Source organism: Schistocerca serialis, chromosome 3, assembly GCF_023864345.2.
Source record: "Schistocerca serialis cubense isolate TAMUIC-IGC-003099 chromosome 3, iqSchSeri2.2, whole genome shotgun sequence".
Classification (NCBI taxonomy): domain Eukaryota; kingdom Metazoa; phylum Arthropoda; class Insecta; order Orthoptera; family Acrididae; genus Schistocerca; species Schistocerca serialis.
The window spans coordinates 823,268,290-823,286,157 of record NC_064640.1 but is presented as its reverse complement, the minus strand read 5'-3'; the positions used below and the strand labels follow the sequence as shown (position 1 = coordinate 823,286,157).

Below are 17,868 nucleotides of genomic sequence, written 5' to 3'. Positions count from 1 at the left end.
TCTTGTCCATTTTTAATAAATAGTTTCCAGCATACATACAATTCAAGGAATTAAGAAAAGTTCATGTTTGCAACCCTCAGGTTTTCGTCCACACTTTGCACTACATAGGAATGATGATTTGTAACAAATTAAAAGATAAAATTTAAAATAGGATCAAGAATAGTTTTCTGAAGAGAAAATTGTACAGCATGCTAGTCCAAAAGTGCTATTACTCAGTAGAGGAATTATTGAAGGATAATGTTGTTACTTGACAAAGAATACAGCAGAAGGAAATAAAATATGTAAACCTACATTATTTCAAATAGTGATCAGTTTCCATGTAGCTTATGAAATTAAATGATATATTATAGTTAAACTGTACATGAACACAGTACACTGAAACTGGACTTTTAGTATAACATTGGTGAGTCACTAGTATGTAAGTTTATGATTTAACTTTTAAAGTATATTATGTGAAAATAAGTTTATAATTCTGATAGCTTTGCGATGAAATAAGGATGACCAGATTTCCTTCTCTCTCAATAAAAATGTATTATGTACATGTAACAATTTTAAATTTATCTACAAAAAAAGTGAGAAAATGCAATCTCACATTTATCAGATACACACTGAATATGGTACAATTTTATGAGGCAGTGTAATCACATATATGGCATGAAATATTTTATTATTAATATAAGTGTACAATCACTTTGCTGAAAATCTGTTATTTAGCTGTCTAGCTTTTGACATTCCACTGTCCAGTCATCTGGTAAAACAGGTTTCATCAGATCTACAAATTGCTGCAAATGACACTTGTCTGTGCAACCAGGAGTGTTGAGAACATGTAGCTCACTGTCAGAAGCATTATTCAAATACAATACCTGTAACAAAGTCAACATTAATTTAATAATACATTGTGTGTATAAGGTGATATTTGATTGGTAAAATATTTTGTTATTATAATGAAAATCTTGATTGAATATAGTGACATGTGATGAAAGTTAGCCATCCACTCACCAGTGAAGTAATGCAACCATGAGAATGTTGTAAGAAAACTTGCTTGTATGTGTGGTAACAGACATACAAAACAAACATCCTTTAATCCATTTCTAGAAACTTTGAGTTCTGTTTTCACTTAAGATACATGAGATAGAACTGAATAGGGGCCACACATTTATTATAAAGATTCAAAGGTGCCATGCAAGCTGTATCGTAAACTTCTTCACTGTAACAATTAGCACAAAAAATTCCAAACCCAAAACATAAACAGTCTGAAGAAGTACTAGACAAAGAAAGAATACTCCACTTCCAGACATCACTTTTTTGAAAATAAGCCATTAAAAAGATAACAAAAATCATAAGGTCACTGAAAAACAGCAAATCTTCCAATTATAACAGTATAACAAGTGAAATACTAAAATGTTGTCCTAACTTGATTGTGCCTCATCGAGTCACCTTTACAATACTCTGATGCATCAAGGTATGTTTCATGAATGACTGAGGTACACAGTTATAGCAGCTGCTTGTGAAAGCTGTAAAAATATATTACTTCAAACTGTAGCTCAGACATCAGCCTTTCCAAGTTCTTAAAATTTCTAAGAAGGTAGCTTATTACAAAGGAATGTGGAACCATATTTCTTAAAATTTTATTAACAACTCAGTCTGGATTCCACAAAGGCTTCTCCACAGAGAAACTGATATTAAACACAGGAATAAGATTAAATTCCGAGTGGGAAAACATTAAATATTGAGCCCTGTAAGCATCAGTGCTTGGTAGACCCTTGTTCTTGACTGGCATAAATAATCTGTCTGTGACATCTGAGGACTTTTCTGAATTATGATGGCTATTGATGACAGTTACACTGAAAAAGATCCCACAAAAAAACTGGAGAATTATATAACTACAGCCATTTCATAGCAAACACTTAAACATTTAATCGTTGAGATGGTCTGCTTGCTTTGCAATTATAAATTTTACCTTATCTACCGCTCCTATAATTTATAAGAGAATTTGGACTGAAGCTGTAAATTCAACTTAACTCTGATGTTTGTATTAAACAGGTTTTGACATTGTCATTAGGTACACAACTAATATTGTTCTGTGTAAAGTTACATAAAACAGTTACTGAGCTGTGTAAGTGGAAGAGTAGAATCCAAAATAGCTACTTTTCTCACAGTATACCCATATGAAGTAATATATACACATACCTTGGTATCAAATAGACTGCCTAAAAAAAAAATTGAAGCACTCAGAAGGGGAGGAGAAGACAAAATAAAACTTAATGTGCTGAGAGGATCTACATCTACATCCACACACATACTCCTGAAGCCACTGTATGGTGCATGATGGAGGGTACCCTGTACCACTACCAGCTATTTCCTTTTCTGTTTCACTTGTAAATAGAGTGAGCAAAACATGACTAACAATATGTCTCTGTATGTGCCCTAATCTCTCTAATCTTATCTTCTAGGTCCTTACACAAAATGTGCATTGGCAGCAATAGAATTGCTCAGAAGTGAGCCTCAACACTCATTACTTGCATGTTGCTTGAACCTACTGGTAACAAATATAATAGCCTGCCTCTAAATTGCTTCAATGTCTTTCTTTCATCTGACATGGTGCAGATCCCAAACACTTGTACAGTACTTAACAATGAATCACACTAGTTTCCTGTATGCAGTTTCCTCTACAGATGAACTGCACTTCCGTAAAATTCTCCCAATAACCCCAAGTCAACCATTCAGCTTCCCTACTACAGTCCTTGCCTGCTCATTCCATTTCATATTACTTTGCAATGTTATGCCCTGATATTTAAATGAGGTGACTGTGTCAAGCAGAACACTACTAATATTGTATCCAAACGTTATGGGTTTGTTGTCTTTACTCATCTGCATTAACTTACATTTTTCTACATTTAAAGCTAGCTGCCATTCATCACACCAACTACAAAATTAAATATAAATTTTGTCTAAGTCACCTTGTATCATCCTACAGTCACTCATAACAACACCTGCCCAAACACCATAGTACTATCAGCAAAAAGCCACAGACTGCTACTTACCATGTTCACCAGATCATTTACGGGACACTCATGATAATACCCTTGTCTCTGATGAACACTCACTGGTGAGGACAATTTACCGGGCTATGTTACTTAAGAAACCTTCAAACCACTCACATATCGTGTACCTATCTCATATGCTTGTGCCTCCGTTAACAGTTGGCAGTATAGCACTGTGTCAAATGTTTTATGGAAATCTAGGAATATGGAATCTGCCTGTTGCCATGCATCCACAGTTCACAGGATTTCATGTCAGGAAAGGACAAGTCACTTTACTTTGATGATTACAAAATTAGTCAAATTTACAAAGAGCCCATTTACCAGTTTAACATTTCAGCCCCTCTGGCCTGTAAGCATGTGCTGGTTCAGCTGGGAAAGGTGTCATAAAGCTGTTGTATACTACCCTAAAGTAAACTGGTTTACATCTTTTGTAATTGGTCCTTGATTTCCCAGACACTGGCACCAGGACAAAGTTGACGTCTGAGCTGGCCCCACGCATGTTCTATTGGGAACAGATCTGAGGATATTTCTGACCATAGTAGTACCTCAATACCATGCAATCAGTTAATAAAGACACATACCATGTGAGGACAAGCATTGTTCTGTTAAAAAATGGCATGAGAGGAAAAACTTGAGGACATATGATGTCCATAACATGCCATTGTGCCGTGAGAGTTCCCTCAATCACTTCCAATCACAACCTTAAATTCACACCAGATTGGCTCCCCACACTGTGAATCCAGGAGTATCAGCCCTATGCCTCTCCAAAACAGTTGACAAATAGGATGTCTCCCAGGCTGCCTCCATACAAGTCAGTGGTGGAAATCCAGGGTAGTGCAGAACTGCAATTCTACACTGAACATAATGACACCATTCATCAGCAGTCCATGCTTCCAATGCTTGTCAGTCATGAGACCACTCAAAGTGCAGCCAGGGATGTTAATTCCCTATTCTGGCTGCTGCTAGCCTATGACCAATGGTGTGGGATGACACAATGTTGCAGGGAGTCAATTACTTGTTTCTGGATGGCACGTGCAAATGTGAAGAGGTTATGATGAGCTTGGTGGATATTACAGTGATCATCTCTTGTGTTGTCAGATATTGTCAACAAGAATCTTGATGATGCATATGCCTGCTGTCACATTCTCATGTGGTCCAATACCAGGACACTGTCACATCCATATGCCCCACAAATATCTGGATATTGCACAATTTGCTCAGCTGGCCAAATGGGGACCCACAATGAGGCCCCTTTCAAACTCTGTAAGCTGCTGATAACACAGTCTCATTAGATGATGAAATATGTCCATGCCCTTCACAGTGAGCAGCCAACATTGATGTTGTTCACACCCCTCATAAAACCTACCAGGCCTGGTAACAACACTACACATGAACAACACAAATGTATTCCAGTGGCTGTTCCACCTGTCACACATAATTACAACTCTAATCATTTACATACCCACTGATGGTGTGTACATGCATGAAGTTACAATGACATCTGACCATGACCATGACTTCCAGGTGCTTCACTTTTTTTTATCAGGTGTTGTAAAATGATACATGTTTATCCTAATGTTTTAACTCTATATTTCGGATCACTTTCCCTGACATGGGCATCTGTCATATGGGACAACAAGGAAATCTGAACAGGTGAAAAACTTTCTACTTCAATGACATTTCATCTGTTCCAGTGTCTTCAGGGCTGAATATAGTTCTACAATTCGCTGATGAGCCATAACATTATGGCTAGTTACATAATAACATGTTGGCCCTTTTTGGAACACAATACAACAGCTATTCTTCATGGCATGGTGTCACCAAGTCCTTATTACTTTCCCAGAGAAATGTGCCCACAAGTAACAGACTGATGGGGTGTGAGCAAGGAACTGACATTGGATAACACCCCAGCTGTGTTCCATCAGATTCACATCAGGCAAATTTGGTGGTCAAGGCATCAGCCTGAGCTCAATATCATGCTCCTCAAACCACTGTAGCATGAGTGTGGCATATGAAATGGGCAGTTATCCTGCTGGAAGATGCCATTGCCATTGGGGATGACATCTAGTGTAGAGGGCTGCAGGTGGTCCACAATAATGGTCACGTAGTCTACAACTGTCATGGTGCTTTCAATTACTACCCCAGATACCACAAAAATCAAGGTGAATGTCCCCCATATCGTATCACTGCCTCCACTGACCTACACCAAGGGTGCAGTGCATGCTTTGAGCATCCTTCCACCTGGGTGATGGCATATGCTGACATGACCATCAACTTGGTGTAACCACAAATTTGATTCATCTGACGAAGTGACATGTTTCCTTTGGTCCACAACAGAACAGTAATGAGGACTTGGAAAAATAGGCACCTGCCAAGGGTGCAAACACAGAGGGAGAGTAAAAAAGTCCATTGAAAAAAAGACAGTTCAAAAACTACCAAGGAGAGCTAAGCTAGTTCTGCTACCCCTCATTTTGTTATCTTCTGCCTGCAAGAAGAAGCCTTTCCCTCTGGCTGGTGTTACAGTGTCATTTTGTCCCAGTATTATCATAAAGAAATGAGTACCACTGAACAGATGTCTACCATTAACATGAATTATTTGGCAACAGAGTGCTTGGCTGACACAGCTGCATCAATGGATTTTTTGCTGCGGTGATGTAGTTCCTCAAAGCAAATATATGCTTCTGACCAAAGGCTGTTTCAGCTAAAGTATATAACACAATAATACATGAAATGTAACGTAGAGCTTACATATATCACACTCCTTCATCTTACTTACCTGTCAAAAAACACTGTAAATGAAACCTCTGTATCTTATCCTGAAAACTGTACAGCTGAATTTGCTGACAAATAAAAATTGCTGGTGGTTGAATTTGAACTAGTGGCCCGCAGCACACATGCTAACCTCTAGACTGGACTGTATGCACAACATCTCATGGCAATATTGGCACAGACAAGCTAGTTAACAAAATAGCTGCTTTCAGGTTCCAGCTGAAAGAACAGGTGAAAAGCAGTGATATGGCCCCCTTTTGGATATTTGTAAAGGATAGGTCAAGGAATCCTTATCCAGTCATCACAGTAGCTCTAAGGATATTTAAGGACAACACCAGTAATTGCAGCACAAAATTTTAGATAATAAGAGAAGCTACTTAAGGTCAATTATGGTGAAAACTGACTGTAAAATTTAGATATTTTGTCAACAGAACACAGCTGCTAAATGTGACTTTTATAACATAATCAATGAACTTGTTTCACTCAAATGAGGAAATTGCAAATTAAAATTGTAACCCTTCTTATTTTATTTCTGATTAGTAATTTAAGCACTACTAAAATAGGGGTGTTCAATAAGTAGTGCAACATTTTTTTTTCTGCAAACAGATTGAAGTATACCATATTATTCCCCACTCTTTTGGCTACAGAATTCTATTTTTCAACTTAATCTCTGTTCAATGTGATGGCCTTATGCCACCTTACTGGGAGGCCCTGTATGCCCAAATGGGACAACTCTAATGGTTGACATCAGAGCCAACATCTTGCTGTGGTAATAACCTCCCCATCATCCGCATACTGCTTCCTGTGGAGTGCATCCTTCATTAGGCCAAACCGATGGAAGGTACAAGATCCCCAAGCTGTAGGGTGGATAAAGAAGAACAGTCCAATGAAATTTTGTGAGCTGTATCTTGCGTGAGGCCTTGGTTATCATGGAGAAAGAGAAGTTTGTTTCCATTTTTGTGGCAATGAACACACTAAGTCACTTCTTCAATTTCCTGAGGGTAACAACACAATTCTGAGTTAATTGTTGCAACATGAGCGAGGACATCACTCTTGTTTCTGGTTCGAAGTGATGAACCCATGTTTCAGCACCTGTGACGATGTTCGACAAAAAGTTGTCATGATCAAACCTTGTAATGCACAAGCAATTCTGTACACATGGTCTTTCATTGCTCTTTATGGTGTTCTGTTAGGTGGTGAGAAACCCAGTGGGTACACACCTTTGAGTACTCCAGCTGGTGGACAAGTGTGTCACCACTACCAACAAAGACATCCAGTTGTGCAGCAAGGTGTTGGATTGTGATCCACCGATTACCTCATGAGAGTGTCCTCATGTTCCAGTATTGCACAAGTCACAGCTGTGTGCAGCCAGCCATCACGTGGGAGATCAGACAGGTTTGCACAACCTTACTGCAATGATAACAATGCCTTGCCCAATGACTCACCATGCTTTTGTTCACTGCCAGGTCTCCACAGACATTCATCAAGTGCATATGAATATCTGTGATGCTCTGGTTTTCCACCAAAACAAACTGAATGACAGCTCTCTGCTTGGAATGCACCTCTTTTACAGGTCCCATTTTGAAGGCTATGCACAGCACTGCAACTTATCAGAACTTCCTGAAACTATAGGGACTGAAGCAGGAATATTCCATGATGTCCCACAACAAGTTCTGAATTTTTCAACCAAAATTGGCTGAGGAAAAAAATGGGTTGCATTACTTGTTGGAAGTCCCTTGTAGTGTATGAGAAACAAATAAAATGTATTATGTATCATACTTAATACAGTGTGCAATAATTGTCATAAATAATAAAATTTAGATTTTTTTACTTTCAGATTTTCAAAAAATTTATACAAGGTTTAATTTATTTACAACATTGATACTTTTAATTTGCTGTATGTAATATTTTATATTATCAATACAGTTAATTTAAGCAATTTTTTCAGTAATGTTCCATTTTCATTAAACTATACTTACAAGAGTATAAAATTTGCTAAATCTGTGTAGGAAAAACTGCAGGAAAATAGTTTCATGGCAGAGGAGGTTGGCATGCAGGCAAGGGGGAGGGTGGGGTTGGGGGTGGGGGGTCAGCGGAATGGAGTGGGGTGTCACAACTTTGGCAGTCCTACCAGGGGTTCAGTATCACCTTAGCATGTCTCTGATCCAGAGTCCAATCTTGATTATGCCATGCCAACTGCAAGCATATTTGACAATGCTATCAGATCATCAAGGGAACATATAGGCAATGTCTGCTGCAGAGCCCCACGTTGAATGGTGTGCTCTGAAACACTTGTGCCTGCATCAGCATTGTACTTTGTCATCAGATCTACCACAGATGACTATCTATCTGGCATAGAGTGGGCAATCCTTCAACATCCATGTCCTATAATGATGCATAGACATCCAACACTTTGTTGCCTATTGATGATTTCACTATCCTTCAACCATTTTCCATAGATGCTCACAAGTGTAGCATGAGAATAGCCAATGAGCTCTGCTGTTTCTCTGATTCTCATTCTTTGGTGCCAGCCTGTAACAATGTACACTTTGTTAAAGTCATTTATGTGTCAGTGGGTTTCCCAATTTGTTGCCCATATCATTTCAAGAATGATTCTGTAATTGTCTCTGCTTCATTTATATACTTTCTTTGCCACGTCACTTGCTTGCACCACCAACAGGTAGTATTCAGTCTCATGGTGGCAATGGTGAAAATGCTTTGGCTCATCATTGTTTATACACCACAATAAAGTTGAGGTAAATACTTGTTTAAAATTTTACCGAATAAAGCCTTAAATATATGTACAAAGCTCATTTATTTTTAAATTGTTTCAAACCCAAGAAGCCAAAGAGGCACCCTCTCAGTCTTTATTCATTCTTCACATCCGCCTCTAAAACAGAAGTTTTATTTGGATTCAAAAGGCACTGTTGCTTACAGATTATGAAATGGTTGTTACATTTGCAGGCTGATATACGTGGGGCCTCACCAGTCCGAACACAGACTGGGAATAGGGCTCATTGAAAACACCCCAATGACTAAATTAATTCCTCACAGTACACTGCACATGAATTATTTTAAACCTATCATCCCAACCCAAGTTGGTATTACACGAAGACTCTGTCGAACTAGAATACATAGGCTGCTACCTATGACATACTATGACACACATTTTAAAACATCCAGAGCTTTCAAGAACCTTACTCTCAGGTCCATATGATGTAGCAGCCATGAAGTTTAAAATCAAATTTGCCCCACAAACCTCATACAGGGAGTTCAGAAATCCCCATTACAAAGTTCTACAACTTGTATAGGGGACTCAATAAAGAGTAATTTGATGAGGAACCCATGTCCAGATGCGTACTGCTTCTGTTGTATGATGGTTTCAATTCAGATGTTTAATTCATCCACTTCTGCTTGAGGAATTGAATTAGGCATGACACAGTACTATTATTAGGTAACAGTTTGAGAGGAAATGTAACAAAACATTCATTTACCACTTAAGGACATTTGATTGTATTAACACTTAAACACTGAACATTACCTGTTTACATTACTCCAAAACAAAAAAGAACCTAGCATACTCTATGTACAGAACATAAAATTTGCCTAGAGATGATGTGGTCATTACTGAAGGTTATTCAAAACAAATCTTTCACCAGGCAAGTAACATGTGATGTTGCCCAATCTTGGATGAAAATAGTGGTGTGGACACAGTTGCATTTTTGCAAAGTTGGAATCACATGTCGCACAAGGAGGTCCTTATATTAAGCAGATGCCAGTGTACACCTTATAGGCCTGTGAGGTGTCATCCTCAAAGAAAAACAGACAGAGAATGAAGGAGCTTATAAAATCCCATCACTCAGTCACATAAGTCATGTGTAATGGATGTTCCTGCACAACCCCATATGTGACAATTTTGGACATACACAACACTGTGCAGAGTAGAATGTGCTTTGTGCACCTTAAGGACATTCCATGGCCACGTGTCACCCAGTTCCATCTGTGCCAAAAAATGATAGACAAAGTCATGGAGTTGTAGCCTTTCTTGAGGCTTCATTTGATGCACATTCTGAATACTGTACGGGCACTAGTGTAAAATGCATCACAAAATCTTCTTAACTGTTTCCCAGGACAGAGAGAATTCCCATGACACAGCCTGAGCACTGGTTGCAGAATCTGAAGCACGTGCTGCATGGCAGGCTATAGCTACAACAACTTCATCAACAACTGCTGTGGGAATGAGTTGCCTCCCTCTCCCTCCTGCACCACCTTACACATCTGTTTCTTCAAATTTCTTTATTATATTTTATAGCCCATTTATTAACATCAGGCTTCTTTGCAGTTGTTTCTGTTGATGATATTCCCACAATGCAGTACTGCTATTGCTGGCATTCTGATAAAACAACTTTACCAGCAGTGTATGATCTTTCTTCTCAACAGTCATTACATTCCGTATGCAAAACTTAACCCTTTATACCAACAGTCACTTCACAAAAGAAGTCAACACGCATTGCCCAGTGACAAACAGCATACTGACATTGAAACAGGGAACATTACACATGCATTCTGACTGCTTACAGCACCATATTTTCACTTAGTGGCAGAAAGTGGCACTATTATCTTTTTCAGCGTACTTCGCAAATGCACTCATTAATGAACATACCTATGATGATGTCACCATCCTGCGATGTATATGGCCTGCACTGCATCACTCAGAACTCTTATGTTTAAATGTAACCACCTAGTATTTCCTATGCAGGTGGTAAGGGCAACACTTTAAGAGCTACTCGAGCATGTGTAGTCCTTCCCAAGTTTTTAATATGGGATTGAAAAAGCATTGCTCCACCAATCATGAAATATCGCATTACCTAAATACATTTTAAAAGGGTGAGGGGGGCATATCTTTAATTCTCTTGCTATGAGCTCCTGTAGCATACTGTAATAGACTATCATGACCAGGTAATATCAGAAGCTGCTGACTAAACAAATTCAAGCTCCAACATGCAGAAGGGATTACTGTAAGCTTCATGACTGGTAGAACAAAAGTCCCAACAATCCAGTTCTACAAACATTTTGCATTATTGGAAAACTGGATCCTAACTAGCAGGGGCAGCGACCATGACAAAATGTTCCACCATTTTTTAGATTTCCATTTGCATTACAGCAGAAACTTGATAACTTCTCTAAATGGAGTAGTCAAGAACTGTTTCTCTTCTTAATAACTCAACAATATTTTATCTCTGCAATCCATAAGGCTGTTTTTTCCAACAGCTGACTTATCTTGAATGCAGACAGAGCTGGGAAACTAACTTTGATTGCAAAGTGGCACTCGAAAGTGGCAACAGAAATGACTTGAGCCTTTTCTAAATCACTCAGAACAATTTGTTACTTCAGTAACCTACAATAAACTTTAGCTAGTTGCTGAATAAGTTGTTTTGCATGAACTCTGTATAATTGTAGAAGTAATTCATTATACCTAGCTGCCTTTTCTCTGGTGGCCAAATTTTATCTGGATTTTTCCACCAGAGTTTCTTTTTAAGGTTTAGCCTGCCACAAATAAGTTCCACATCATTATATATTTTCATCCACAGAAGACATATTGAAGACTTCACAGCATCAGAATATTTAAGAGTTTCAAGGAATCATGTAAAAAAAGACTTTACATATTGGCACCAATCATTAACTCCAGAATCTTTCTACTTCAATGGTCAACAAGAAAATGATATCAGACATAAGTAATACAGTACATGAACATTTTTTTAAAATTACAGATAATATTTTATCAGCAGGCTGCTCTCCACCAGCAAAATATCTCCACTTAAAATGCTCTACATCTGAGAAATCTCATTCCTTAACGAGTACAACTTTGAAAGACATTCTCCAAATTATTAGGAATATGAAATTTCCCTCTTATTTAGCCTCAGTGATATACCTAGCTACATAATAAAAAGAGGTTGGTAATGAGATAAAATTTGTGTGTGATACAATCAAATGTTCCTTAAGTTAGTGTCCTGGGATCTGTCATCACACAGATTCATTTATTTATTATGACTGCATTTGGTTCTCTGACTGCTTTTGGTTCTCTGAAAATCACCAGATCTTGTGGAGCATGTATCTTCTGCTGTATATATGCCTGTTACACATGGGCCACAATGCATGTGTTGTCTTCCTTGAAAGCAACTCCTTATTAACAGCACATCAGTTTGGCATTCATAAGAAAATAATTCAAACACCGAAGCTCTCTCTTCATTTAATAATCTGAAACAGTGTGAGTCAATCTAAAACATTACCCTTCTAGTCTTTTTATGAATCCAACAATAGCCTTTGAACTAGTAAATTAATATCTGCTCTTACATAAGTGGATATATATGGTACAAGATGTGTCTACAATCAGTTTCTCCAATCCTGTCTGTCAAATATAAGGCATCTGATGGAAATAACAACACCTGATGGAAGAACAACTCCTTCAAATAAATTATCCATCACCTCAGGAGTACCACAAGGCTCAATGCTACATTTAATACTCTACATTTGTTAGTACTGATCTCCCTGGAAACCTACTATCAACAGTACTTGTGTTATTTGTTGATAATGCAGCCTTCTCCTCACCTAACACTTCACAATGGCAGAAAAGAAATGACCTAGACAAAAGCAATGAAAGGCCCTTCTACTGGCTGAATGAAAACAACCTTTTGTTGAACATGAATAAAACAGTCAATACGAGCAGAACTACCTTGATGATCTTCTGCTCATGAAAGCACGATCTATCATATTTTGTACCTAGCATGACTAATTACAGGAATAAATATATAGAATGTCAGTGCAGTCAACATAAATGTAAGACATCTAATTACTTTTTTATATGCAATGTCAACATACCTTAACTTCATAACCACTGTCATTTGTTGAATGAAGTTGAATGATAACTGCTGCACCATACTGTGGCTTTAATAGCTCTGTGAACCCCATAGTTTGGAGAACATTCACAATGGTAACATCGTGGGCAGAAAACATGAGAAATTTTGGAGACACAGTTCTTGAAGTGTTACTTTGTGACTGGATTTTTTCTATAATGTGTTTCACTAAAGGACCTGAAAAATTTAAAATTATTTTAGAATATCTTACAGAATTATTGCACAGCTGCTAACATAAGTCAGAGAAACAAAAGACAAACCTCCATTAAGACGTTTCATCGTCTGACTTTCAGAAAACAAAGCCAAACTTCTGGCAGCCAGTGTCCTTAATTTATCTGGATAATAACCAGCAGTCCAAGCAGGAAGCTGCAGTTTACGTTTTTCCTGTAAAAGTTAAAAAACTGACAAGCAACACACTAAGCATTTCATCCTGGGAGAATGCCACAAAAAACCGTGTGCTATCAGTGCCATATAATATTATTCTTAGAAAGTCATAGAAGTGGCTATGAGTGGTAATTTAAAAGTAGTTAATCACTAGCTAGTGGAAATTTAAGAGCAAAAAATTATTCAGGTTTCAAATAACGGAAGGAGTATAGACAACATCTACAGTATAGTTGAGGAATTGAGTGACCAATAGCCGTGTTCCCAAATTAATGATGGGAATCTCTGGTGGTGAAGTACAGAAGACTTGCGCTATTCACAGGAGAACTTCTCACAGTGTGCATTATAGGGTAGCTTTGTAGCATATCGGATGAAGCCTGCGAGTCTAAGCAGTTACTGCAAAGCCCACATTGACAAACAGGACTGCATTTTGGTATGATTTTTCAACATCCAGTCACTTGAAGTTAGTTATAACTAGCAGTGTTGACATTGGCAGTTTCATGCACAATTTTAGACAACTTTTGAGAGAATGTATCTATGTGTGCTGATAAGTTTCTTCTATCATCAAAGAATACTCCTAAACACCTGTAAACAGTGTTATGTATACTTCAACTGTAGTCTAGTTTACAAGTTGGATTCCAGTTTAAGGAAATTTTGCCCCTTAGGCAATGTATATGTAGTTTTATCTGCAGTCATTGGTAATGTCATATCCCTGCAGCAACACTGCTTCTTTGTATGTGCAGGGTTTAATTTTCTTTAAGCTTCTGTTTACAGCCCCAGAGACCACTTTCAAGCTATCATCAACATAAGCCAGAATTCAATCTGCTTAATCAGTGCCATCATACAATTCTAGCAGTGTCTCAGTTATCAAGATCTAGAAAATCTGTCTACATCATTGAGCCCTATAGCCAGCTCTTGGCAATCTTTTTTATTACCTTGTGCTGTCAAGTAAGCCATTTGCTGTACAACCTTACAGAAGTCCATGAAAGTTAAATGAAATGGCTCCCCACAAGACATACAGGATTATCATCACAGCACCTTCCTTTACTGATTTTTCTGGAGTTCCCTATCCAGGAAGAAATGAAACTCTGCTACTCACTTTTTTTGACTTGTCATTAACCTGTGTAGAACATGAGCATATATAATGCCCATGTTGATAAAAACATAAAGGAACTTCCAGAATGAGATTTTCACTCTGCAGCAGAGTGTGCGCTGATGTGAAATTTCCTGGCAGATTAAAACTGTGTGCCCGACCGAGACTCGAACTCGGGAAGGTCCCGAGTTCGAGTCTCGGTCGGGCACACAGTTTTAATCTGCCAGGAAGTTTCATAAAGGAACTTTCTATATCATTTCATTGTTTTTCATATTGAGCCAACATAGCTTCACAGCATATCAAAACAATCCATTTCTATCATATTCAAGTTACATTCTACAGTTCATTGCATTTTCTTAATTTTTCTCCAGTATTGCTGTCAATTTTTTCCTGTCTCTAGCATTTCTATAGTGTTACATGTGGTTAGTATCCACACTTCCCTTTCCTTGCACCACTTATTGGAAAGCACCATATTAGTTGACATCCAGTATCTCCTCATTTCAGTTTTTTTCTGAAGTTTTGCTTACTGTGCCTGTTACTGTGAACAGTACCACATGTTTTTGTTCCATGGTTGCAAAGCCAGGAAAACAAGTGTGGCTTTAATATATATTGCTACTGTAAAGGGTGTGTGCATGTTCCATAAATGTTGCCACTTGACATAGCCAGTCTGACAGTCACACCACATACATTTTGTTTAGATCAACTGTATTCCATTTTGATGGAATAAATTGTTTGAAAGATATAAACACTCTTTGAGCAACAACAGGCTTACTGTACAAACATTACCAATACTGTTCCCAATTTTAAAATGGCAGAGGTGTCACTGAAATCTAGCATTCTAAAAAGTAAAAGAAACTGTTGTCTGTACATAACTTCACTGAAAACTGGATTGCTCATAAAAACTTCTCTGGATTAATATCTGCTAATTTTTAGCTGCTTTGTGGGAAGCATGAGAAAATAAACAGATATGAAACAATACATTTCTTCACATCCTGTATCTATCCCCTTTGATAATCATGAATGCAGTGATTCTAAAGCAGTTTCCTTGAATAAATAAAACTGACTGCCTTGTCACCATACATGTCATCATATCTACTGTGAAGAATAACAAGAAGTCTAACAGAGTGCTTGGATCATTTCCTGGTTGACACTTGTGTCCACATGGTGAATCATCAAAACTGTGATTAACTGGATGAAAATCATTTTCTTCCCTGTCAAATTTGTGACTAAACTGTAATTTCTTTCTAAGCATTTCACTATCACTTTCAGAGTCTTTGAATTCACATGAACTATCAATTACATCTCTTGTTGAAGCATAGGACTGTGGTTTACACCTGTTAACATTGATAGCTTAGGACTGTTGCTTTCAGAATATGAGTAGTAGTTATCGCTTACATCAACATTGAATAATTCATCTCCACCGTCATTCCTCAGTGAAACTATGAAACCTTTCTCATTTTCTTTGTAGAACAGATGATGACAAAAGCCTTTTTTACCAAATCCTGATGAATATTAAAACACGAAATGAAACTAAATGCAGAAAAATGAGATCACAACAGACAAATTACTGGAAGAGAACTCAGTGACCAGAACTGTAAAAAGCTAATGAGGTGTGAAGCAGAAAATCTGCTGTACATTTAAACTTACCAACAGCACACTGGTACCAGAGTTGTTGCATATCTATACTTGTGATTAGCACTCAGGGATCAGCATGGATGCACAAGTTAAGCCATCAACTGTGCTGAATGAGAACCCAGAGACCACACTTAAACTCATCAATAGCACCTGGGGAGCAGCGGGGCATAACAAGTTAACTTGTCAATAGCAGTCAAAGGGTTAACCAATCAGCAAGAACTTCACAGTGGCTGACTCCATAAATCATATTTAAATTGCCCATTTAGAAAATGCTCCAGCATTTCTTCTTAGTTCCTCAAGTCTTTGTTCTATGTACCTGCTTATGGTGCTGGTATGTATTTTGTCTTGTGTACCTCTGATCCTTCCTAGTAAATGCTGATGGCTCAGGGTGGAAGAAACTATTTTGCAATGTGCACTCCATGCAATTTTATCCATAGCGCAATGGAAGTGAGATCATGGTTGTAATTTAATAACTCATGAGAGTAATTGGTTCCAACCACATGTGTAATGTTTATCACCTTAAAATATGATCACATTAAAACTGATGTGTTCACTACATCTCTCCATACAATATTTTTATTATGCAATCAAATCATCTGCACCCATCTATTATTCTGAACTTCTCAGTCTCCAACTACTGGTACCTTACTCTAAACACATCTCCACAAGTTTTCCAATCTTTTGTCATTTTATTCCTGCCTTGGAACACCATTGCTCAACTATATCCACTCCATATTCAGTGAACCCCCTTGTCAACCCATTGTAACACGTAGCCCTTCATCTTACTCACTTCTTCCATCAACCAGATCTGTCAAAACTCCCTCCAAATGTTTCAAAAAATCTACAAGCCAGATAAATCCAGAACACTGGTGTCAACCTATCCACTATTAACAATGATTCCATAGAAGTTTTTTCCTATTCCAAAGGTCTAAATTCAGTCATGCTGGGTTTGTCAAACATCTATACCCCTTCGCAAGATCTGTATAATGGAAACACTTTCCTTCCATCAACCTCACTGACCAAAATCAAGTGAAATCTAACTCCGAACCTTACCTTTCTGTAATACCTCTGTCCAAACATTACCTTCTTCCAATCTTACCCAACCAGCTCTGATTACCTTCCAGGAATTCCTTACCTCCAACTTGGTCTGAACTTCATTTCCCATGTCTCTTCTTGAGAACATAAACCCCTTAGTGGAGGAAAGAACAGTTTCACAATTGTAAAAGAGATTCTGATTTGATTATCAGCCATGCAGACAAAGGTTCTGCCACTATCATGAAGAACTACACTGATTACCTGACAGAAGGTATTGGTCAACTGTCTGATGCTCTCACCTAAAGGCTCAACAACAGTTGTCCCATCCTAGAAGTTCATCATAAACTCTAATACCAACTCAAATTCCTCAGCTGATTCCGGAAACTCCACCTGAGATCATCTCCCTCCTCATCTAAGATATCTCCATGCACAGTCACTTTTTATGTACTTCCTAATATTCATAAATCTAACAATCCTAGATTGTTCCATGGTAATTACTGTGCACCCATAAAAGAAAGCTTTGCTCTCGTTGCCCAACACATCCAATCCACTGACCACAGCTTAATTTTCTATATCAAGGACACAAATCACTTCCTTCATCACTTCTCCAATCCTCACTCTATTATGGCCTGGATTCTTGCTTATCACAATGGACATCATCTGCCCACACATCAATGTCCCTCATGCCCATTACATTATCACCACCAAGCAATATCTGGTGAGCTAGTATCTGATGGTCTAATATCTCTGGCAGATGTACGTCCATGAAGCTCTTGATAACTTAAGTGATTAATATTGAAATAAGAGGTAATTTAGTTAATATTACATTTTAGACTAGTGCATTTACTTCTTTGCTAGGCTATCTATTGAATGTTTCACTTTTCTGAGCGTATTTAGATCAAAAAGAAAATATTTCATAAAAACTGATAGTCTTTCATTTTGTTTACATTTTAGGTATAAATTTTGTGCGAGTGTAGATCTTTATGTATTTATTCAT

At 37.8% G+C, this 17,868-nt stretch overlaps 1 protein-coding gene across 1 annotated transcript; it reads right to left on the bottom strand.

Moving 5' to 3' along the window:
- Positions 1 to 710: 710 nt before the first annotated feature.
- Positions 711 to 15,879, bottom strand: LOC126471247 (putative acid phosphatase 5). Its single transcript, XM_050099364.1, has 5 exons — positions 15,849 to 15,879; positions 15,597 to 15,703; positions 12,988 to 13,111; positions 12,693 to 12,904; positions 711 to 863 (listed from the first exon to the last, which is right to left on the bottom strand). Exons 1-5 carry the CDS (start codon positions 15,877 to 15,879, stop codon positions 711 to 713), a joined length of 627 nt encoding a protein of 208 aa, XP_049955321.1.
- Between the last annotated feature and the right edge of the window lie 1,989 nt (positions 15,880 to 17,868).